At 42.5% G+C, this 25223-nt stretch overlaps 1 protein-coding gene across 1 annotated transcript; it reads right to left on the reverse strand.

The window, feature by feature from the left end:
* Positions 1–932: 932 nt before the first annotated feature.
* Positions 933–23759, reverse strand: bola3 (bolA family member 3). The gene is made up of 4 exons (XM_063067224.1): positions 23673–23759; positions 19778–19904; positions 18685–18773; positions 933–12650 (listed from the first exon to the last, which is right to left on the reverse strand). The coding sequence occupies exons 1-4, from the start codon at positions 23712–23714 to the stop codon at positions 12588–12590; spliced, it is 321 nt and encodes a 106-aa protein (XP_062923294.1). The 5' UTR covers positions 23715–23759; the 3' UTR covers positions 933–12587.
* Between the last annotated feature and the right edge of the window lie 1464 nt (positions 23760–25223).

A 25223-nucleotide genomic window follows, 5' to 3' on the forward strand; every position in this document is an offset into this window, starting at 1 on the left:
AACTGTAGCGCCCCTCCCGCTCCAGCAGAGCATCGCAACAGCATAATGACCCTCTCTGACAACCTCAAGTAATATACACCATGACACTGCTGCAGGATTCATCCCTTTGTCTCCAAATGTTAATACCTCAATGCCCACTTAAGAGAGTCTTCCGTTGAATCTCATTCTTGGTTCTTGATCCTCCATCCTCCAAAATATTCCGCATGGAATTTAAAATGGAGATGGCAGAGGGTGGGCTTAGGGAGATTTTTGAAGAAGAAAAGCTGCCTTAAATTTAATTGCGTTTGGTTGTGTGACTGTGTTAAGAATAAGATTATTCCATGCTTTAATTGTGCGGGGGAAAAATGAATTGCTGCACACATCTGACTTGGTAGTTAGTATTTCAAATTGAGTTGAGTGCCCTCGTCTGCTCCTAATAGGTTTGGGTTTGATGTGGGATTGGCAGTCTATGTCGAGTTGACCATTTAACAGATGATAGTACCTCCCTTACACCACCCACCGCTTGCAATGGGTACTTCAGCTTAGGTGTGTTCTGATCCCTTATGTGCTCAAGTCCGAACTGCTATTTTAGAAGCAATCCAAGATTAACAATTAATTACATAACCTGATAATTAGACATTTAAAAAACCCAAATTCTCACATTATTGAATTACTAATTCAGATTATAGTGGAATCAGAACTCTCAGTAACTTGAGGTGTCAGAAAAAATTAGAAACTGAACAAGGTGGTGCAAGCTGAAGAAAGATAATGGAGCAGGGAATTAGTTGCTTTTTGTCATTGCATTGAGAAAGCAAGAACAGTGGTATGAGTTCCTTCTGCTGGGCACTAAAAAATAGTATCGTCTGCTTCATCAATAGGCCATGGAATCAGAATCAATTCAAATTCAAAGTAAATTTATTATCGAAGTATGTATACAGTACACATCCCTGAGATTCCACTTCCCACAGCCATGAAACAAACCCCCATCGTGCAAAAAAAGAACAAATCGTGCAAATGGTAAAAAAGAGCAGAAAAAAAATATAAAACATCAAACCATAAGTCCTTGAAACAATCTAGGAATGCTCAGTTTATTTCAGTTCAGTTCAATTTAGCACTGTGTTGTTCATTGACTGCAGGCTGTCCTCCCGGATCAAAATCGCAGTTCTAAGTAAATTTATTATTATAGTACGTATTTTTACCATATACTACCTTGAGATTGAGTTTCTTGAAGGCATTTACAGGAGAAAGTAAAAGAAATACCATAGAACTTACAAAAAACAATGAACAAAGACTGACAAACAACCATTGTGCAAATAAAACCGTATAAACAAAAAAATACTGAGAACATGAGTTGTAAAGAGTCATTGAAAGTGACTCTATAGGTCATATAATCAGTTCAGTGTAGTGCTGATTGAAGTTATCCACACTGGTTCAGGAGTTTAATGGTTGTACAGTAATAATTGTTAATGAACTAAGGCTTTGTACCTCCTGCCCAATCAGGTTTATTATTACTGTATAAGTCCTGAAATGTGTTGTTTTGTGGCAGCAGTACATTGCAAAACATTAAAATATCATGATATGTTACAATAAACAGCACAAAAGATGAATAATGGGATATTGTTCATGCACCATTCAGAAATCTGATAGCAAAACTGTTCAGCTATTCCTAAAATATTCTGGCTCCTGTACTTGCTCCCAGATGGCAGTAATGAGAAGACGACACATCCTATGTGGTGAAGGTCCTTAATGAAGAATGCTGCCTTCTCACGGCACTACCTTTCAAAGATGTCCCCATTGGTCAGGAGGGTTGTGTCTCTGATGGAGCTGGCTGCGCCTATAATTCCCTGCAACCTCTTTTGACCCTGTGCGTGCTATTCCCTTGTCCATTTTTCCAGTTAACCTAAGTCCTGCTGTACACCTTGGACAACTTTCATTGTACACTGCACCACCAATTCTGATGTCATCTACAAAGTCACAGATCGCGGCACCCACATTCTCACCTAAATCAGGAATACAGATTACAAGTATTAGTGGACCCATCACCAGTCCCTGCACCACACCACTGGCCCAGGTATCCAATCTGAAAATCTACCCGCCACTCTGCAACTTCTACTACAGATCCAATTGTGTAAACATTTGGCTAACTCACCACAGGTCCAACCTTTTGTCCTAGTCTACAGCACAAGGTTCTGTCAAAAGTCTTACAAAAATCCACATATAAAGCCTCTCATAGATCCTCTTGGTCACTTCTTCAAAACACTCTCAAATTTGTGAGATATGGAAAGCCAATGCAAGCAGTTCTTCACACCTGACCTAGGCATGTGCAGGGACCATTGGCAAAAAGTTGAATCCAGAACTGTACGTAGTAGAGTACCTTGTACGGGAACAAGCCTTGTGCCGAACCAATTAAATTAGTAATCAAATGGACAACTAAACAACCCTTTCTGCCTCCACAATGTCCTTATATTTCCATTTCTCTCACATACGGGTGCCTATATAAACATCTCTTAAAAGTCCCTAATGCTTCTGTTTCTACCATTACCCCAGGCAGCCTATTCCAGGCACCCTCCACTCACTGTGTAAAATACATACCCCTCACATCTCCTTTGAAATTACCCACTCTCACCTTGGATGCATGCCCTCTGGTAGTTCAACCCTGGAAAAAAAGACATTGTTTGTCTACCCTACCTATGCCTCTCATAATCTTATAAACCTCTACCGGATCTCCCCTCAGCTTTTGCCACTCCAGAGAAAACAACCCAAGTTTGTCCTACTTCTCATGATAGCTCATGCCCTCTAATCCACACAGCATCCTGGTAAACATCTTCAGCGTCCTCTCCAAAGCCTTGACATCCTTCCTATATTGGAGCTATCAGAACAGTATGCAATTCTCCAAATGTGACACAACAAGGGTTTTATAAAGCAGCAACATGACTTCCTGGCTTCTGAATTCAGCGTCTCAACTAATAAAGACAAGCATACCATAATGCCTTCATAACCAACCTGCCAACCCGTATAGCCACTTTCAGGCAGCTATAAACTTGGTCCCCAAAATCCTTTTGTTCATCAACACTATTAAAGGTCTTGCCCTTAACAATGTAATGTCTCTTTACACTTGACCTACCAAGGAGCACCACTTCACATTCGGTTGGATTAAGCTCCACATGCCATTTCTCTGGCCCTATCTGTGACTGATTTATATCCCACTGTATTCTTTGCCAGTTTCTCCACAACACCATCAATCTTTGTATCATCTGCAAACTTACAAACCATCCCATCTACATTTTCATCCTGGTCATTTATAAACACCACAAAGAGCAGATGTACTATATCCAACTGAAAGGTACTGTGCTTTAGTTGTGGCCCAATTACTGATATTTACAGATTGAACTTACTCTGTGGCATCTTAAGCACTCTGCTTATTTGTCCTGCTGCCTTTGTGAATCCTCAGACATGCTAAAGATCTCACTCTTTTCACAATTCTCACTATTGTCTCACAAATTGTGTTTTTCCTTTCCTTAAATCTTCTTAAATGTATGACAATGTTTGACAAGATTGCCTATTTTCAGTCGATCTCACTCGACTACAGGGTGGCACGATAGCATGGCAGTCAGCATGCATCTTTGGGGAGACGGTATGTCAAAGACTCACAAATTTCTACAGACGTCTGTGGAGACCATTCTAAGTGGTTGCATCACTATCTGGAATGGAGGAGCCACTGCACAGGATCTGAAGAAGCTGCAGAGGGTTGTAAACGCAACCAGCTCCATCATGGGCAGTAGTAGCCTTCCCAGCATTGAGGACATCTTCAAAAGGTGATGCCTCATAAAGTTGGCATGTCATTAAGAACGCCCCTCACATAGGATGTGTCCTCGTCTCATTGTTACCACCAAAGAGACGATAAGATGGTACAGGGTCCTGAAAACACCCACTCACTTCTTCTCCACCGCCATCAGATTTCTGGATAGAAAATGAAAAACTACCTCATTTCTCATTGTAATTCAGTTTTTTTCATTACCTATTTCACTGTACTGCTGCCGCAAAACAACACATTTCTTAACATCTGTCAGTGTTATTCAACCTAATTCTGATCCTGAGTTTTAATTCCCTCCACTGTCTGTAAGGACTTTGCAAGTTTTCTCTGTGACCTCGTAGGTTTCCTCTGGGTGATCTGGTTTCCTCCCACGTCTGAAAAATGTACAGATTAAGGTTAGGGTTAGTAAATTGTGGTCATTCTATGTTGGTGCCAGAAGCATGGTGACATTTGCAGGCTGCCCCCAAGCACATTCCTCGGCCTGTTTTGTTCATGGACACAAATGACGTGTTATATGTTACAAATCTTTAAACCTTTTGACCACTGATATCTTTTTGCTGTCCATTCAGTCACCTACCAATTTTGAATTCATTGAAATTATGAGAGTGTGAATGCTTTAATATTTTACTGCATTTCTCTTAGCCATAATTTTTACTATTCCCAAGCACTGGAGTTCTGCTAGTCTACCCTCACCACTTGCTTTTGTGGTTGGTGAGGAAATTTGCTGGTTAAAATAATAAAAATTCTTCAGCTAAGTGTAGGATCGTCAATTCTAAACGATGATCATTGCTTACAGGATGACACTGCAAATTGAGCCCTTTTAGTCCACTGTAACTATGCTAACTCTTTTTTTGGAAGAACTAACCCAATCACTCCTATAACTTTGCCCTTGTCAACATCTCTGCATCTTTGCCCTCTTCGAGGACTCGACCAACTCCCTTTTCGAAGTTAAGATTCTATCAGCTTCCACCGCCCTTTTGTGAGGTTCATGGTAGACTATGCTAGCTCACTGCATGAAGTACTAGGCTATCTTTTCTGAATGAGGCTCCCAACCACTGCAATATCCAATTCAGTTCAAAACTGGAGAGAAGAAAAAAAATCCTTCAAGGAATCACGGAGATTATAGAGTGAATGTTTTAATGTTTTATCATACATCCCTTAGCCATAATTTTATTTATTCACCTAATGCATTGTCCTTCAGATGAGGTAGCATTGTCCTTCAGATGAGGTAGAACCATAGTATACAATATACATTCCCTTGTCTCAATTGTTGTTGCTACAGGGCAGAAATAAAGACCTGGCACTTCTGGCGTTTTCTTACCTCCTTGTGCCTCCAAGTATCCTCAGGCAATAAGCTACATCATGGAAGTTGCTTTTGTTCTGAAAAGTCACTTTGCCCAGCAATTCCCATGTGAGATGAATGACCAGTTAATATTACTATTGATAGTAGATGTGCAAGGAACACTGGAGATCTGCCATACTATTGGTCTGCTTTTAGATTTGTCCATGTTAACCAGCTTAAAAATAACACACTGGAGTTTCACAGTCAGGTTTAATATCACTGGCATATGTTGTGATATTTGTTACGTTTGTGGCAGCAGTACAAATCAATACATGATAAATATGGAAAAAACTGAATTACACTACGAATATATATATTCAATAAATTAGTGTAAAAGTGAAAAGAGAAATTTAAAAAATAGTGAGATAGTGTTCATGGGTTCAATGTCCATTCAGAAATCTGATGGCAGAAGGGAAGAAGCTGCTCCTGAATCGTTGAGTGTGTGCCTTTTGGGCTTCTGTACATCTTTCCTGATGGTAGCAATGAGAAGAGGAAATGTCCTGGGTGATGGGGGTCCTTAATGAAGGACACCACCTTTTTGGAGGCACTGAAGAGGTCCCGGATACTAAGGAGGCTGGTGCTCACAATGGAGCTGACCAATTTTACAATTCTCTGCAGTTTACTTCGATCTTGTGCTGTTGCTGCCTCCCCCCCCCCATATCAGACGGTGATGCAGCCAGTCAGAATGCTCTCCACTATACATCTATAGAAATTTGTGAGTGTTTTTGGTGACATGTTGCCTTCCTTATAGCTTCATCGATAAGTTGGGCCCAGATTAAAATGCCTAAATCCAGTCACAGTAACAATTTCTAGCCATAAAGCATTTACAAAGAGACATGAGAGCGACTATATTTCATTAGGAGTTTGAGGAAACTTGTTATGTCACCAAAGACTCTCAGATTTCGACAGGAGTGTACTGTGTGGAACTTTCTAATTAGTTGCATCACTATCTGGTATTGAGGGACAACTGCACAGGATCGGAAATAAGCTGCAGAAAGTTGTAAACTCAGCCAGTTCCATCACTGGGCACTAGCCTCCCCAGCACTAAGGGTATCATTGAAAGGAGATCCCTCAAGAAGGCGGCATCCATTAAGGACCTCACCCATATGTCTTTGGAATGTGGGTGGAAACCAGAGCACCCGGAGGAACCACATGTGGTCATGGGGAGAACATACATCCTTACAGGCAGCAGTGGGAATTGAACCCTGATCAGCAATTGCTGGCACTGTAATGTGATGCACTAACACTACACTACAGTGCTGTGCTCATGTGGTGAAAAGTTAAAAATAAACAAGTTTCTTTTTTTTTCCACCCTGTCTGGCATTCCTCTGATAAGCCTGGTTCCAGAGACACTGGTGGAGTTCATTGCCACTGAGATGTACAGCTTGAAAATAGGCCAAATTATCAAATATCTGTCTTGTTATCAGAATCAGAATCACTTTTTCTGCCAGTATGTGAAACATACCAGAATTGATAGCGGTTTGCTCCCAAGTATAAAACACAGGACAATACTATAACAGACAACATAATAGCAAGCAACAATTTACAAGACAATAGTGCAAATAGCCATGAGCAATCACCAATTAGCAGAACAGTCACATGTGCAAATGTCAGAAATTAAACAAATAAATCTGAGCGTATGAGCAGTCTTAATAATTAGGACAAGGAGAGCAGGAAATACCATTTAGCAGATGTTTTGCAGGGACAGTTAGCAGTCAGGACTGTCAGAGGCTGCTGAGCAAGCCTCCAGATGGCTTTGGATCAAGAGGTGTGAGCCCCCACTCCCCCCACCCCACCACCGGACCAATGCTGCTGGGACACAGCCTGGGCCTGATCATCCCTGATTGTGTTGCCAGGGCAAAGGTGTCCGATGTTGAATGACCGTAAACATGTGATGACCCCAGGTTATATTACTGATGATGTGTCCCAGCATATCCTAGGCCATATCTGAGCATCAGGGTCTTACACCTGAGTGAGTTTTGTTGAGAAACTGAATAACTGCAGGAAAGAAGCCTCAGAGTTGACGGTTGGGGGTAGGTGGATCTCTTCGAAACTTACAGAATGTTAAAAGGACTAGAGAGGGTGGATGTGGAGATGATGTTTCCTATGGTGGAGGTTATCCAGAACAAGAGGACACAGCCTCAAAATTGAGGGGTGACATTTTAGACAGAGGAATTTCTTTAGCCAGAGTAGTGAATCTGTGGAATATTCTGCCAGACTGCGGTGGAGACCAAGGCTGTGGGTGTATTTACGACAGAAGTTGATCATTTCCTGATTGGTCAGGGCGTCAAAGGATATGGTGAGAAGGCGGGTATACGGGGTTGAGTGGATCCAGGATCAGCCATGATGGAATGGTGGAGCAGACTCGATGGGCCAAATGGCCTAATTCTGCTCCTATATCTTATGATCACCCAGGACATGCCTCGACTCAATGCTACCATCGAGGAGATAAAGGAACCTGAAGACACACACTCAACCTTTCAGGAGCAGCTTCTTCAGCTCGGCCATCAGATTTCTGAATGGACATTGAACACATGAACACTAGCTCATTCACGAGGAATTCTGCAGATGCTGGAAATTCAGACAACACACATCAAAGTTGCTGGTGAACGCAGCAGGCTAGGCAGCATCTCCAGGAAGAGATACAGTCGATGTTTCGGGCCGAGACCCTTCATCAGGAGGGTCATTCACTAGCTCATTGTTTTTTTGCTCTCTTTTCACTACTTAATTTAATTTTATATACTGTATATATTAAAGCAAATTTTACAACACATGCCAGTGATATTAAACCTGATTCATCTGAGAAACTGAATCTGAACTGCTATCAATTTAAGACATGAGGAAGATTTTTATTCGAATAACAAAGTGATGAACATACAATCTCTGGGCGGCATGGTAACGTAACGGTTCGTATGATGCTTTACAGCGCTAGTGATTGGGTACAATTCTCGTCCTCAGCACAATTTTGGACTGTGTTGGTGCTTACGCAAACAACGCATTTCACTGTGTTTCAATGTACGTGTGATAAAGCTAATCTTTCTCTCTCAAGTCTTTTCCTGCAGCCTGCAATTCCTTCATATGCACATTTGTAATTACAGAAATGTTGCTGTTGTTAGAAAGGATAAAAATAATTGGTTGTGAAACTGGACAACCCTTTGCTCTTCAACTGAGCCGTTATCTCCTAGCCAACTCTCACTGACACAAGTCAAACTTCCAGTTGGCTTCTTTGGCAACAGTGACCTCCCGAGGATGTATTCTGACACTGCACTCAAGTCCATTAAATATCTCCTTCAGCAGCAGAGTGGGAAACTGCTTTGAATATTTATCCATTTCTCTATTTCTGACTTAGCAGAGGATGGACTACAACACAGAAATAGGCCCTACAACCCATCTAAACTGTGCTGAACTATCATTATGCCTAGTTCCATTGGTCTGTACCTGGACCATAGCCCCCTGTACCCATCCGATCCATGTACTTGTCCAAGTTCCCCTTAAATGTCGAACCAGAACCCGCATCCACCACTTCCACTGCCAGCTCATTCCACACTTGCACCACCCTCTGAATGAAAAAGTTTCCCTTAAACATTTCACCTCAGTGGAAAAATCTTGCCTGCATTTACCGTATCTATACCCTCATAATTTTGCATATTTTTTGATTTTATATTTTATTTTTACTTAGAGATAAAGCTCAGAACAGGCCCTCCCAGTCTACTAAACCGTGCCACCCAGCAACCCACCTATTTTAACCCTAGCCTGTACTACTTCAGACTGTGGGAGGAAACCAGAACACCCAGAGGAAACCCACATGCACACGGGAAGGAAAGCACAAACTTGCTCACGGATGACACTGGAATTGAACTTTAAACTCTGACACCCTGAGCTGAAAATAGCATTGCACTGACCACAATGCTACCGGAACACCAATCAAGTCTCCTCTCATTTTCCTATGTCCCAGGAACTTGGCCCATCAAAGCAGAAAGTGAAGGACAAGGTACTCACAATTAGATTCTAGTTCCAAGCAAGCTGTTGCACTTGGATCTGAGGTGGAGACAGAGAAAAAGATGCTGCTTCAAGGACAGGAACGTGTTCCAGGGGAACCTACTGCACTGGTGGAATACAGATGTTAAACCTGCGATCCTTTCAATGGATAGTCCTCATTAATCCTCAATCTAGAAACAGCTTCACACTGTTAACCTTGCTACTGTGGGAGGAATCAAAAATTAAAAGTAAATTTATTAAAGTACATATATGTCACCATATACAACCCTGAGATTCATTTATTTGCAGACAATCACAGTAAATACAAAGAAATAAAACATAATGATAAATAAGTGATAAATATCACGAACGTGAGATGGAGAGTCCTTCGAAGTGCATCCATAGGTTTTGGGAAGAGTTCAGCATTGACTGAGTGAAGTTATCCCCTCTGCTCCATGAGTCTGAGGGTTGAGGTGTAATAACTGTTCCTAAATCTGGACTGCTGCATTCAGAAAATGATCTCCAAATTTGCACTATGACGGCTTTAGAATTAGGGTACGCACATTTGTGGGGTGCCAAGGTAGTGTTAACACAAAACCACTACAACTTGGGACGTCGGATTTGTGAGTTCACTTCCGGCGTCTTTGTACGAGGTTTGTATCTCTTTCCTTGAGTGCGTGGGTTTCTTTCAGTTTCCTTCCACAGCCCAAAGACTTAGCAGTTAGTAGGTCAATTGGTCCCTGTGATTAGGCTGGTGTTAAATCGGTGAGTTGCTGGGTGGTGCGGCTTGTTGGCCCAGAAGGGCCTGTTCCGTGCTGTATCTCTAAATTAAAAAATAATCTTTGCTGTTATTAAAACTACCAGATGGGTGGCAGACACCAACAGAATCAACAAACTTATTCGTAAGGCCAGTGATGTTGTGGGGATGGAACTGGACTCTCTCACGGTGGTGTCTGAAAAGAGGATGCTGTCTAAGTTGCATGCCATCTTGGTCAATGTCTCCCATCCACTACAGAATGTACTGTGTGGGCACAGGAGTACATTCAGCCAGAGACTCATTCCACCGAGATGCAGCACTGAGCGTCATAGGAAGTCATTCCTGCCTGTGGCCATCAAACTTTACAACTCCTCCCTTGGAGGGTCAGACATCCTGAGCCAATAGGCTGGACTTGCTTCATAATTTACATATTACTATTTAACTATTTATGGTTCTATTACTATTTATTATTTATGGAGAAACTGTAACGAAAACCAATTTCCCCGGGATTAATAAAGTACGACTATGACTATTAAACACAGGGACTGGCATTGAAAATATTAAAGAATGACAAATATTTGTATTGAATTCCTAAACAATTCTACTATCAACAGTGTGATGCTGCACTCAGTGAGTTTCCCTCAGGTCTGCAACTTTAGTGATCCACACCCTCTGCTGTCAGTAACAGATAATACATAACAAAAAATTTCCAGCGACCACAAGACTGCGTGTTCACTCCTGTGTTTTAGTGATAGTGTTTACTCCAGTGACACAATGACGCCCAGAGTTTGGCCCAGCACTGCCTGTTGCTTAAGTGTTCCACATAGGTCAAAGACAACTTCAGTTGCTGAATTTTAGTGCCAGACACACACAACATGTGCTTTGGGGGCTGGACATCTGCATTTCAGTTCTGAAGAAAACCGGTAACGATATTAACAGCATCTCTTCACAATGTACTCACAGAGTTCACTGAATAGAGAAACATTGTCTCAGGAAAGCAGCATCCATAAGCAGGGACTCGCACCTTCTAGGTCATGCTCTCTTCTGGCTGCTGCCATCAGGAAGAAGGTACAAGAGCCTCAGGACTCACCCTACCAGATTCAGGAACAGTCATTACCCCTCAACCATCAGGCTCTTGAACGAGAGGGAGAACTTCACTGGTCCCATCACTGAACTGTTCCCAGAAACTATGGATTCTCTTTCAAAGACTCTTCATCTAATGTTCTTAACATTTATTGCTTGCTTACTTATTTATTTATTGTTACTCTTTTTTTATATTTGCACACTTTGCTGCCTTCAGCACACTGGTTGTCCGCCCTGCTGGTGCAAGTTTTCAATGATTCTATATGGTTATTGGGTTTATTGAGTATGCCTGCAAGAAAATGAATCTCAAGGTTGGATATGGTGACATATATGTACTTTGATAATAAATTTATTTTGAAATTTGAAATTCTAACTTTCCCCCTAATTAAAGAGGATTATTTTGAGACCTAGCCTTTCATTTCATCAACAATTACTAAGGGCAGTGCAGGGATTTTCCCAGTTCCATTGACAAGTCCCCTTTCCCTGTATGCTTACATCAAGAATATTCCTGACTTTGAAACTACATCACAATTTAACACTGTTCCACATTCACCTCTGCACTTGGATAAACAGGCAAAGACCCGTGAAGTAATTCTGGTGAGAGTGGTGGACACTGGTCAGCACATGACAAAAACCAGCCTCATCCCCATTACTCTGGCTAGGGTTCTCACTGCTTTAGGAAAGTGGCCAATACAAAGACCCCATCTGATTCACCCTGGACAATCTCTCCTCTCCCTCCTCTCATTGGAGAGAAGATACAAAAGCGGAAACTTTGGGCTCAAGGAGTATATGGTGTATAATTTGATAATAAATTTACTATCGAACTTTGAACAAGGACGGCTTCTACCGTCATAAGACTATTGAATGAATGTTGTGCAATAGGATGTTGTTCACTCAACGGGAGATGGGCTTTATTGTGGTTGGCAGTGAACTGATGGTGTGGGTTTCAAGACTCCTTTATGGCATGAAACCATCTGCATTTGTGTGTGACTGCTGATACTTTGATTTGCACTTCAACTCCAGAGTAATGCTGTCTCGTTTGACCATATGCACGTATCATTGAATGACGTTAACACCTCGTTGTGAACTTGCAGCTTATTACCTGCCTGCACTTTCTCTGTAACACTACATACTGCTTTTATAACTTTTCCTGTTTTCGATCTCAGATAACATTCAAAGCGAAAGTTTTATCACTGTACCCCGATACATGTGATAATAAGTCAATATTTTGAAATATAATGAATTATTCCGCTGCTGACTTGCCTATTGTGTTTCCCCAGTACATCCAACCATCACCATTTGAATTCTTTGGTAGGTAGTGTAAAGAATGTAGATCAAGGTCTTCTACACAGAAAAATTACATTGTGTTTATCATCTTCTCTTTGTAAGTCATTTCCTGTTTATAGATCTAGAATTGTTCATGATCAAATTCTCAGGTGCTTGTGAACAATCAGTCAAGTACAGAAGATGTATCTAGTGCTGGGACACACCTTCTTGGCTCACCACAGGACCTCATTCCTGTTCACATTCACACATTCACCAAGAACGTGTACAGTTCATCCTATTGTTGCACATTTTGGTCTATTTTCCATTCCGTTCTGTCGATGTCCCTCCTCTCCGCCAAGCTCCTTTGGCTACTTTGGAACAGCAGTAAATATCCTCAGTCCGTGCATGGATTGTATTTCGTCTTTTAATGCCTAGAAAAGAGAGAGAGAAACTCTGACAAACTGCCATAAATGCACAGTGGAATGGCTGCGTCACAGCCTGGTGTGGAAACAGCAGTGCCCATGTGCAAAGAACTGTACAGTAAGTGGTGGATACAACCCAACCCATCACAGGCAAAGGCCTCCCATGATTCAGCCCATCTACAGGAACACCATCACAAGAAAGCACCATTCATTATCAAGGACCCCCACCATCCCCATACTCGCTTTTCACTAATACCATCAAGAGGAAGCCTTAGGTTCAAAGCACAAGGTTTCAGGGACAGGTATTGGGGCATTATTAGACCATAAAACATTGGAGTAGAATTAGGGAGTTCTGCCGACCAAGTCTGCTCCGACATTTCATCATGGATGATCCTGAATCCCATTAACCTGCCTTCTCACCATAACATTTGATGCTCCTGACCAATCAGGAAACTATAAATTTTTGCTTTAAATAGACCAATGCTCTTAGCCTCCACCGCAGTCTGCAGCAGAGTATTCCACAGATTCGCTACGCTCTGGCTAAAAAAATTCCTCTTTACCTCTGCTCTAAAGAGTTGCCTTCAATTTTGCGGCAGTGCCCTCTAGTTCTGGACACCCCCACCATAGGAAGCGTCCTCTTCGCATCCACCTTATTCAGTCTTTTCAACATTCAGTAGGTTTCAATGAGATTCCCACGCATTCTTCTAAATTCCAGTGAGTACAGGTCCAGAGTTGCCAAACACTCCTCATATGTTAACCGCTTCATTCCCAAAATCATTCTCGTGAACCTACTCTGGAATCTCTCCGGTGACAGCTCATTCTTTCTGAAATATGGGTGAAAAACTGTTGACATTACAAGTGAGGACTGACTAGTGTCTTAAAGCCTCAGCATGATCTCTTTGCCTTTATATTCTATTCTCCTTGAAATAAATGCCAACATTGCATTTGCCTTCTTTACAACAGACTCAACTTGTATATTAACCTTTTGGGAGTCTCGCAAGAGGACTCCCAAGTCCCTCTGCACCTCTGATGTTTGAACCTTCTCCCCATTTAGATCATAGTCTGCACCTTTGTTCCTTTTACCAAAATGCATTTTCATAAATTTCCCAACATTGTATTCCATCTGCCACTTTTTTGCCCATTCTTCCAATTTGTCTAGGTCCTGCTGCAATCACATTGGTTCCTCAGCACCACCTACCCTTCCACCTGTCTTTGTATCATCTGCAAACTTTGTGACAAAGCCATCAATTCCATTATCCAAATCATTGACAAACAATGTGAAAAGTAGCGGTCCCAATCCTAAGGAACGCCACTGGTAACTGGTAGCAAATCAGAAAAGGCCTCTTTATTCCCACTCACTGTCTCCTGCCTATCAGCCATTCCTCTATCCATGCCAGTATCTTTCCTGTAACGCCATAGGATTTTACCTTATTAAGCAGCCTCATGTGTGGCACCTTATCAAATGCCTTCTGAAAATCCAAGTAAATGACATCCACTGCCTCTCCTTTGTCCACCTTGCTCATTACTTCCTCGATAAGCTCTAACAGGCAGGATTTCCCCTTATAGAAACCATACTGACTTTGACTTATTTTGTCATTAGTCTCCAAGTGCCCTAAACCTCATCTCTAATAGTGCACTCCAACACTTTCCCAGCCACTGAGGTTAGGTTAATTGGCCTATAATTTCCTTTCTTTTGCCTTCCTCACTTCTTAAAGAGTGGAGTGACATTTGCAACTTTCCAGTCTTCTGGAACAATGCCAGAGTCAAGTGATTCTTGAAAGATCATATCCAATGCATCTGCTACCTCTTCAACATCCTCTTTCAGGACTCTGGGATGTATTCCATCTGATCCAGGTGACTTACCCACCTTAAGACCTTTCAATTTGCCAGGCACTTTTTCCTTTGTAATAGCAATGGCACTTACTCCTGCTCCCTGACACTCACGGACCACTGACACATTGCTAGTGTCTTCCACAGTAAAGACTGAAGAAAAATAACCATTATGTTCATCTGCCATTTCTTTGTCCCCCATTACTACCTCACCAGCATCATTTTCCGAAGTTCCAGTATCAACTCTCACCTCCCTTTTATTCTTTACATAACTGCTTTATATTATTGGCTAGTTTGCCCATATATTTCATCTTTTCCCTTCTTATGGCTTTTTTAGTTGCCTACTGTTGGATTTTAAAAACTTCCCACTCACTTTTGCTACATTATATGCCCTTTCCTTGGCTTTTATGCAGTCCTTAACTTCCTATTAGGGAATTTCATTTCTCACACAAGACTCAGACCCAGGTATTCATTAGGAGACTCTTTATTTACACGACACAGAGAGCTGTCCCTATGGAAAGCAACAACTCTGTTTACAATCAGTACACGCTCCCTCAACATGGCTAATTCTAATGAGTATGGTTTGTTCAACAGTTCTATATTCGGTATTGTCCTAAGCAAGCTAAAGAGAAAAACTCCTAAGTCACGAAGTCTCGTGGTGTACGGCAGCAAGCTAAAGAGCAACACCATGTAATCTTATGTCTACAGCAAAATCTAAAAGGCAAAACCACGTAACCTTCTGCTTATGTCTACAGCAGAAGGGCAGAAAGCAGCTCCACGATTTTCTGCTGATCCAGGCCTAAAGCACTACAGACTTTGTCTGTACAGGCAGTGATAGGGGTCTAGTAAGTGAAGGGAGAGAGAAGCAAAAAGATGGCAGAGCCTCATGATTGTCTCTTTTTATACTCCATAGATAAACAACATTCCATTCAGATAATAGTCAACCAGTCAGATAGCCCCTATTCAGATAAGCACCAGAAAAGCTTCCAGAGCTTTCCAAAATGTTACAAAGAACTGTAACCACGAGGGGACACACTAAGCACCGTGGCCACTAGGAAACTTACTAAACAGTTATGTGTATATAAGTAGTTATGAAAAAGAATCTAGCAAGTAATAAAATGTTAAGCTGCAAAGATAATGACAATTAGACAGTATAATCCCAACATGGGTTCCAAGGACACCTCAGTTAATGGTAGAGGTCCTTGGCATAAAAAAAGGTTTGGGAACCAGGGGTCTAGACTCTAATCTAACAACGTTACAATACAGACAAAGTCTTTGTCTCACATCTGACCCCAGTTGTCCAAAATCCTCCACACTACCCTCATCAGCAATGGTTGCCTACCACTGCCATTTGAGAACAACTTCTTCTGGGGACCTATCTATCTTGCGCCTTGTGAGCTATTCCCAGAAACTTCAGTCATCTCTGCTCCGCCATCATCCCTGTCAGTATCCAGCTCCAATCCACTAGTTTCCTTTATTACATTGCGATACTGATACATTTGACTTATGCTTCTCCCTCTCAAAATGCAGTATGAATTCAATCATACCCCTAAGGGTTCCTTTACTTTAAGCTCCCTAATAAAATTTGGAATATTACACAACACCTAATCTAAGATAGACTTTCCCCTCGTAGGCTCAAACACAAACTGTTCTAAAAAAGCCATCTCGTAGACATTCAACGAATTCCCTCTCTTGTGATCTGACACCAATCTGATTTTCCCAATCCCCTTGCGTATTGAAGTCCCCTATTACAATTGTGTTATTACACTTTTCACATGCCTTTTCCAGCTCTCTTTGCAATCTCAATCCCACATCCTGGCTATTATTTGGAGGTCTATATACGATTGCCATAATGTTTTTTTTTAACCTTTCAATTTCTTAACTCCACCCACAAAGATTCAACATTCTCTGACCCTATGTCACCTCTTTCTAAAGATGTAATTCCATCTCTTACCAACAGAGCCACACCAACGCCCTGCCTGTCCTTTCAGTACAAAGTACATCCTTTGATATTAAGCTCTCCACTATGACCTTCTTTCAGCCACAATAGAGTAGCGTGGCAGTTAGCACAATGCTTCACAGTACCTGTGACATGGGTCCAATTCCCACTGCCTGTAAGGAGTATGTATATTCTCCCTGTGACTGCATGGGTTTCCTCCGAGTGATTCAGTTTCCTCCCACAGTCCTAAGACGTACAGGTCAGTAGGTTAATTGGTCATTGTAAACTGTCCTGTGATTAGACTAGGGTAGTGGGGTAGGGTAGCTCAAAGGGGTGGAAGACCATATTCTGCGCTGTATCTCGACAAATACTCCCGAACCAGTGTGGATAACTTCACTCACTCAACTTTGAACTGATTTCAAAACCTAGAGTCCCTTTCAAGGACTCTACAACTCATGTTCTCAGTATTTATTTATTTCGCACAATTTGTCTTCTCTTTGCAATGAGACAACTCAGCCCCAAAAAGCTTCCTGCTAGAATGGAGCTAATCTATAGAACAAACGGGAAACTCACAGCCAACTGTAGTCATTAAGCTGTAGTATGTAGATGCTGCTTCCATATTTACACATCTACAGGCTGATCTTCAAGTCAGCACCAACATTTCTGCTAAACCTTTCCAGAGAATAGGCCTTAACGTTGTTAGATTAGAGTCTAGACCCCTGGTTCCCAAACCTTTTTTTATGCCAAGGACCTCTACCATTAACTGAGGTGTCCTTGGAACCCATGTTGGGATTATACTGTCTAATTGTCATTATCTTTGCAGCTTAACATTTTATTACTTGCTAGATTCTTTTTCATAACTACTTATATACACATAACTGTTTAGTAAGTTTCCTAGTGGCCACAGTGCTTTAGTGTGTCCCCTCGTGGTTACAGTTCTTTGTAACATTTTGGAAAGCTCTGGAAGCTTTTCTGGTGCTTATCTGAATAGGGGCTATCTGACTGGTTGACTATTATCTGAATGGAATGTTGTTTATCTATGGAGTATAAAAAGAGACAATCATGAGGCTCTGCCATCTTTTTGCTTCTCTCTCCCTTCACTTACTAGACCCCTATCATTGCCTGTTTATCAATTTTCTTTACTCTATTAACTGTTAATAAAATGACCATGAAACCTCAAGTTTTACGCCTTTTTCCTGACTCCAGAAAGACCTTGGACCAAATGCCTGCTGAATTCAGGCACCTTTCACATTTTGTGCTCAATGTACAACACCATGCTCCAACACTAATGATGATAGAAAGATAGAGGCCATATCCCATGTATCAGAAATGTCCTTTAAATAAATGGAGACATCAGTGATAAAATTTGCCATTAAAATGATTGCTCGAGCATTCACATTTTCACAGCATACAAGTTGTGAGATTTAAGGCTGATTTATACTTGTGCGTACTAGTTTACGCCGTAGCATCGCAAGTGGGCTATGCCGTTGTGAGCATTTATACTTGGGATTGGTGTGTCTGCGTCGCTCTGCAAATCACCGCCAAAACGCAAGTTGGCGGTGGGGTTTCTATGCCACTGTGTTGAGTTTCTTCATGTTGAAACTCAACACGAAGAAACTCAAATTTCAAACAATGGCAACTGAAACTGAAGGAGGGTGAATTTTCTGTGCTTGTCCGGCCACTGAGAGACATGGACGAGGAAATGCATTTCAAATATTTTCGGCTGTCGGCAGGCAGATTTGACGATTTGGTTCATCATCTCCGACCATTTATTTCGCATCCGTGTACGCACAGTATACTCAGAGACTGGCAATCACCATTCGAGTTTTAGCTTCAGGTGGAAGTCAACAGGCTGTAGCAGCTAGCTACAAACTGGCGTCAAGCACAGGGTCCTCCATAATTTTGGAGGTCTGTAAAGCTTTATGGAAAGCATTGCAGCCAGAGTTCCTTCCCTGCCCTTCAGTCGCCCAATGGGAAGCTATTGCAGCGTAGGAGGAAATGCGATGCTGCCAAGCGGACCAATCACAGTTGTTGCAGTCTGCGACACAGCGATGCGTAGTTACATTTTGGGAGAGGTGCGCGTTAGGCTACGGCGTAGGGTTGGTATAGAGTACTTATGGCGTACATTGACGCACAAGTATAAATCAGCCTTTACTTGCCACAAAAAGATGATGCTGCTTTGAGTATTAATTTTTAGCTATTTCAGAAACCTTGCTCAAACCCATCCCTCAGCCCACATCACATGGATATCAATGACCCCAGCGCACCAAATACCTGGTTGATCATCTGGTGCTGTTGCACAAGTCGCTTTCCTTTAAATTCGACTGATTCAATGTGGACTTCATACATGGCTCCACAACCTCCTATTGGGGGGGGGGGGGGAGAGTTGGGACAGAGGAGAGTGAGAGACCATCAGTAATTGGCTCTGGCCGCAGTGCCACAGACACCAAAATCATAAGAGACAATGTAAGTCAATGTAATGGTAACAAAGGTAGAAGAGATTCTGCAGATGATTTAAATCTTGAGCAATAGACACAAAATGTTGGAGGAACTCAGCAAGTCAGGCAGCATCTATGGAGGGAAATAGTCGATGCTTCAAGCTGAGACCCTCTATCACAACAGATGATGAATATAAACCTGAAGTGTTAGTTGATAAATTAAATATCAGAAACGTTCTCCATTCTAATATCCCTTACCAATTTCAATATTTAACAATATAATTACAATAACACCTCATATTTTATCTGTGCACCCTCCAATCCTGGGGGCACGACAACATCAATTTCCCAAACTTGTGGAAATTTGTTCCCTATTCCCCTTCTCTTTTTCCATTCCCTGTTCTGGTTTCACTCTCACCCTTCCCTTCTTCTCACGTCCCCCTGGTGCCCCTCCTCTTTCCCTTTCTTCCATGGTTCACTATCCTCCCATCAGATTCCTTCTTCTTTGGCCGTTTACCTTTCTGCTGCCAAACAACAAATTTCACAACGTACGTCACTGATAACTAATCTGATTCTGAGGCTCAGGATGAATTGCTTCAGGTCTGGAGGCACACATAAGTTGGTCTGAGGGAGACAGTGAGTCATGAGACTTCAATAATTCAACTGCTTCCAAGTTACTTATTAGCACTAGCCTTTCACTGAAGATTAACCAGGTTTAAATTCCCCAGCTCTTAATCCTTCCCTATGGTTCGCCAGCCCAGTAACTCAACAATTTTGTTTCAATAACCTTTTTTTAAAATATTTATTTGTTACAAGTTTGATGAGCTTCCGCCCTGCACACTAGTCAAAATGTTAGCAAGTCCTCCTCGGATATTTCCTCTCTTTTTAATGACTGCTGAAAATATAAGCCAGCTAGTTTCAATACTTGCCTGATATATCCACCACCTTGACCAACGAAGCCTGTGGAAATCTCTCCTTTAATACATTTCTTATACGGACCTCACCACTGGTTTGTGCCGAGAAGTTTCTTCGTATTGTACCAGTAAGTATAAGGCACTGCAAGTGGAAAAGCAGCCAGTTAATCGTCAGCTCAGTCCTAAGCTTCGGTGCACAGAATGGAGTACAATGGTGCACTGGTGACCTCAGCCTAAGAGAAGACAACCAGCTTCCAGAGCCAATTCTGTACCTCAGCTCTATATTCTTGACTTAACACATCGTCCACAGCTAAAATATTGAATGCACCAGCTTACGGAAGGATGCAGTAGCAGGAGACAGACGCAGAAAATAAGTGCATGGGTATTGCCAGTGAGGGTGGGAATGTTCAGGATGCTGGAGCCAGAAGCCCTCACTGCATTGTAAAAGATTTATGCCGACCCACAAAGCCACAAATAAGGCTGGAAAGGGAAATCAAAAGGATAACTATCTTAAACAAGAGAAAATCTGCAGATGCTGGAAATCCAAACAACACACACAAAATGCTGGAGAAACTCAGCAAGCCAGGAGCATTTATGGAAAAAAGTAGTCAGTGTTTCAGGCTAGACACTTCGGCAGGACTGGAGAGAAAACAGATGAGGAGTAGATTTAAAAGGTGGGGGGTGCTGGGAGGGGCTGACATGGAAATTTTTACTTTTATTGAGATACAGTGCAGAATATGCTCTCCTACTTTCCAAGCCATGCCACCCAACAATCCCTCAATTTAATCCCAGCCTAATCACGGGACAGTTTACAATGACCAATTAATCTACCAACCAGTACGTCTTTGGATTGTGGGAGGAAATGAGAGCACCCGGAGGAAACCCACACAGTCACAGGGAGAAGGTACAAACTCCTTACATGCAGCTGAGGGAACTGAACCTGGGTCGCCTGTACTGTAAAGCATGTTGCCAACCACTATGATATTGTGCCGCCTAAATGATGATTTAATTGACCACTTCCCGAGCCGCAGAAACTTAGTGGCTGGTGCGACACTGTTACAGTGTCAAGAGTTCATTTCTGGTGTCCTCTGTATGCAAGTTCGTATGCCCCCTCTCGTATGTGCGTGCGTTTCCTCTGCATGCTCAGAATTTCCTCCAACAGTCCAAAAATGTACAGGTCAGTAGGTGAATTGGTTACGGTAAATTGCCTCTGATTAAGTGGTGGGTTGCTGGGCAGTGTAGCTTGAAGACGCTGTTCCGCACTGTATCTCTCATCATCATCAAGTGCTGTGTTGTATGATGTGGACGATCATAGTCCGATGACCATGATTGCTCTTGGCAAATCTTTCTACAGAAGTGGGTTGCCATTGCCTTCTTTCTGGGCAGTGTCTTTACAAGATGGGCGACCTCAGCCATTATCAATACTCTTCAGAGGTTGTCCTCCTGGCGTCAGTGGTCGCATAACCAGGACTTGTGATATGCACCAGTTGCTCATACGACCAGCAACCACCTGCTCCCGTGGCTTCAGATGACCCTGATCAGGGGTTGAGCAGGTGCTACACCTTGCTCTAGGGTGACCCACAGGTTAGCGGAGGGAAGGAGCACCTCACACCTCCTTTGGTAGAGACGCATCTTCACCCCACCACCCACTACATCTCAAAATACAATAAAATTCTTTAACAAGCTTGCTAACAAAATGGTATTGAATTACATGCGAGATGTTAAACTGACTTCATCCCAGTCTTTTGGTAGCAGGGAGATTTGGATAAAAGTGACACGGTAAATGCAAAGAAACACAATAGAATCAATAAAAAACTGCACGTAAACAAAGACGAGTAAACAACCAATGTGCAAAAGACAGGGTAGTCCCTCCATTGACCGGAGTTGAGCATCCTAACCGCTGACACAAGCCAGGGTAGTACAACATGGAGAGCAAGCTGTCGCCCAGGCAGCAGGCTCCCCCTTTCCAAGCAGCTGATGAACCCAAAGGAACGGCAGATAACCGATACATATTGGCACCAGTGATGTCGCAGAAATTGACAGTCAGCACTGAACTCAATGTAGGATTGGCTTAGGAACAGTCCCCAAGGCAAAAGCCAACAAACTGTGGAAAAGGAAGGCAGCGAAGGGAAGGAAGAAGAAAAAGATATGGAGAACAGCGAGATCGCTTTTAAAACAGTAACACACCCCATACTTCTCCACAGGAATATCATTAGGAAACACCCAAGTCAACAACAGAGATATTAAAACAGGCAACCAAAAGCTTTGCCAAAAAGGCAGATTTTAGGCTTAAGTAGTTGAAGACAGCTGGAGCTTTGGGACTGGAATTCCAGAACTTAAGGCACAGGAAACTGAAAACACAACTACTAAGGAAAGGTTCAAATAATTGTAGAATTAATACATCTAATCCGGAGATCAGGTTACAGGTAAACTGGAATTGAAACACCAGTAACCTTCTATGGAAAATCCTACAAAAGATAGAGGATTCAGCCCAGTACATCATGGCTAAAGCCCTTCTAACCATTGAGCATAGCTACATGAAACACTATCTAGGGAAGCAGCATCCATCATCAGAGATCCTCACCACTCAAGCCATGCTCTTTTCTCGTGGCTGCCATCAGGTAGGTAGAAGCTACAAGAGCCTCAGAACTCGCACCATCAGGTTCAACAAGTCCCTCAAACATAAGGCTCTTGAACAAAAAGGTATAATTACACTCAATTTTACCTGCCCCATCATTGAAGTGTTCGCACAACAAATGATCTCACTTTCAAGGACTCGTTATCTCATGCTCTCATTATTTATTGCTACTTATTTATATTTGCAGATGCAGTTTGTTGTCTTCTGCACTCTGGTTGATGTTTCCATGATCCTGTTACACAAGGGGTGATTGATAAGTTTGTGGCCTAAGGTACAAGGGGTCAATTTTAGAAAACCTAGCACATTTATTTTTCAACATAGTCCCCTTGAGTGATTATGCAGAAAGTTTGAAGTTAATAACTCATCAGGGGTGATTGATAAGTTTGTGGCCTAAGGTAGAAGAAGCTGTTATTAACTTCAAACTTTCTGCACAATCAAAGAGTTGAACTGCATGTGCATGTAACGAGAGCTGTATAACTCATCTCCGTCTAACTTAGGCCACGAACTTATCAATCACCCCTGCTGTGGACACGTTCTGGAGGTCCAAGATCCATATGCTCCACGACCGCTGGACTAAGTATGTAAATGTAGGAGGGGACTATGTTGAAAAATAAATGTGCTAGGTTTTCTAAAATTGACTCCTACCTTAGGTCACGAACTTATCAATCACCCCTCGTAGTTACTATTTTATAAAGTTGGAGAATGCCAACAAAAAATAATCTGAGGGTTGCATATGGTGACACATATATACTTGCATAATAAAATTGACTTTAAACAAATTATATTCTAGTTTCTCAATCAGTTTCTGCATGGGGTTATACACAGGACATACGACACAGTCCGACTAGTCCATACCAAAGCAGAATCTCTTTTCACTTCTTCCAACTTTCCTCATGCAAATCTTAGAGCAACCAACTAAACCCTTTTCCCTTGCATGCTCGTCCAATCATCTATACTAACAGCGAAGGTCATATCAAGTACGTCCAACAGGAAGCCTGCACTATTGAGCAGTTTCCTTGCCCCTACTTACTCCAAAACAATAAGTAATGGCAACAAGTTGTCAAAACACAGATTGCACACTAGCGTTTCTCATATCGTTCCTGCAGAACTTCCCTGCATCGGCTCCAGTCCATTGATATCCTCATACTCTCCCCTCACTATCTACCTGTCCCCCACTCCCTCCACCCGTCCCCAGCCCTTCAGCCACCCTCGTGGAGTTCCCTTCACCCCCTCCCCGCGATGCTTCCCGTCTCCTCCCGCCAAACACCTCACCACACTCCGTCCCAGTGCCCAAAGCCGGCCCGCCGGTTCCATGCCGCTCCTCCGTGTCGAGCCGCTGCGGCGCAAAGTGAATGCGTCACCGCGCGCCGGCACGGACTACCGACGTCATAGGGCGGCTTGGGGATCGTGAGCGCCGCCAAGCGGCGGAAAGGAGCAATGTTGGGGAGGAATCGTGGTGACAGTGGTGGGATCAAAGAGAAGCGGGACAGAAAGGAGACAGACAGATAGATAGATAGGAGATGCAGAGGGAATGGGAAGACAGAAATTGAAAAGGATCAAAGTGGGCATAAAATAATGCTTTAGAACAGAGGGATCTAGGAATAATGGTGCATAGTTCCCTGAAGATGGAATCTCATGTGTGGTGAAGAAAGCTTTTGGTTTGCTGGCCTTTATTAATCAGAGCATTGAGTATAGGAGTTGAGATGTAATGTTGAATTTGTATAAGGCATTGGTAAGGCCAAATCTGGAGTATTGTGTACAGTTCTGGTCACCGAATTATAGGAAGGATGTCAATAAAATTGACAGAGTACAGAGGTTTACTAAAATGTTGCCTGGGTTTCATCTCCTAAGTTACAGAGAAAGGTTGAACAGGTTGGGTCTTTATTCTTTGGAGCATAGAAGATTGAGGGGAGACTTGAAAGAGTTGTTTAAAATTATGAGGGGGATTGATAGAGTTGACGTGGTTAGACTTTTTCCATTGAGAGTGGGGAAGATTCAAACAAGACGGCATGGGTTGAGAATTAGAGGACAAAAGTTTAGGGGTAACATGAGGGGGAACTTCTTTACTCAGAGAGTGGTAGCTGTGTGGAACGAGCTTCCAGCAGAAGTGGTTGAGGCAGGTTCTATGTTGTCGTTCAAATTTAAATTGGATAGATATATGGACAGGAAAGAAATGGAGGATTATGGGCTGAATGCAGGTCAGTGGGAATAGGATGCGGTAAGAGTTTGGCACAGACTAGAAGAGCCAAGATGGCCTGTTTCTGTGCTGTAGTTGTTATATGGTTATAAAAGAGAAATGAAGGTGTCAGAGAACTAGATCCCCATTCTCTCAGGCCGGTCTACCTTCGTTCATTCTCTACTATCAAGGACACCCAAATCCTGGCTGCCTGTACCCCACCTCACACCAACCCCTGTCGTTTGGCACTCAGGTTCTCAAGCCTTTGTTGCTTTGCGGTCCTTATTATTGAAACACTCGGGTCTTCCAATTTTGGCTTCTGGCACCGTGCTATTACAGCTCAGGTCGACGGAGTTCAATTCTGGTATCTTCTGCAAAAAGTTTGTACATTCCTCCCCGTGAACACGTGGGTCTCCTCTGGGTGCTCCAGCGTGTCTCAGTCCAAAGATGTACCGTTTAGTTGGTTAATTGGTCATCTTAAATAGTCTTCCGATTAGGCTAAGGTTAAATAAGTGGCTTGCTGGGCAGTGTAGCTTGTTAGGCCTACATCTTTAAATAAAAAAATTGTTTTTTATCATTGTTTGATGGAGATCTTCGATTACACTGTGTGTAAACCTCTGATGTTTTCTCCTTAGTCCTCTCCCTTT

Source organism: Mobula hypostoma, chromosome 14 (genome assembly GCF_963921235.1).
Source record: "Mobula hypostoma chromosome 14, sMobHyp1.1, whole genome shotgun sequence".
Taxonomy (NCBI): Eukaryota; Metazoa; Chordata; class Chondrichthyes; order Myliobatiformes; family Myliobatidae; genus Mobula; species Mobula hypostoma.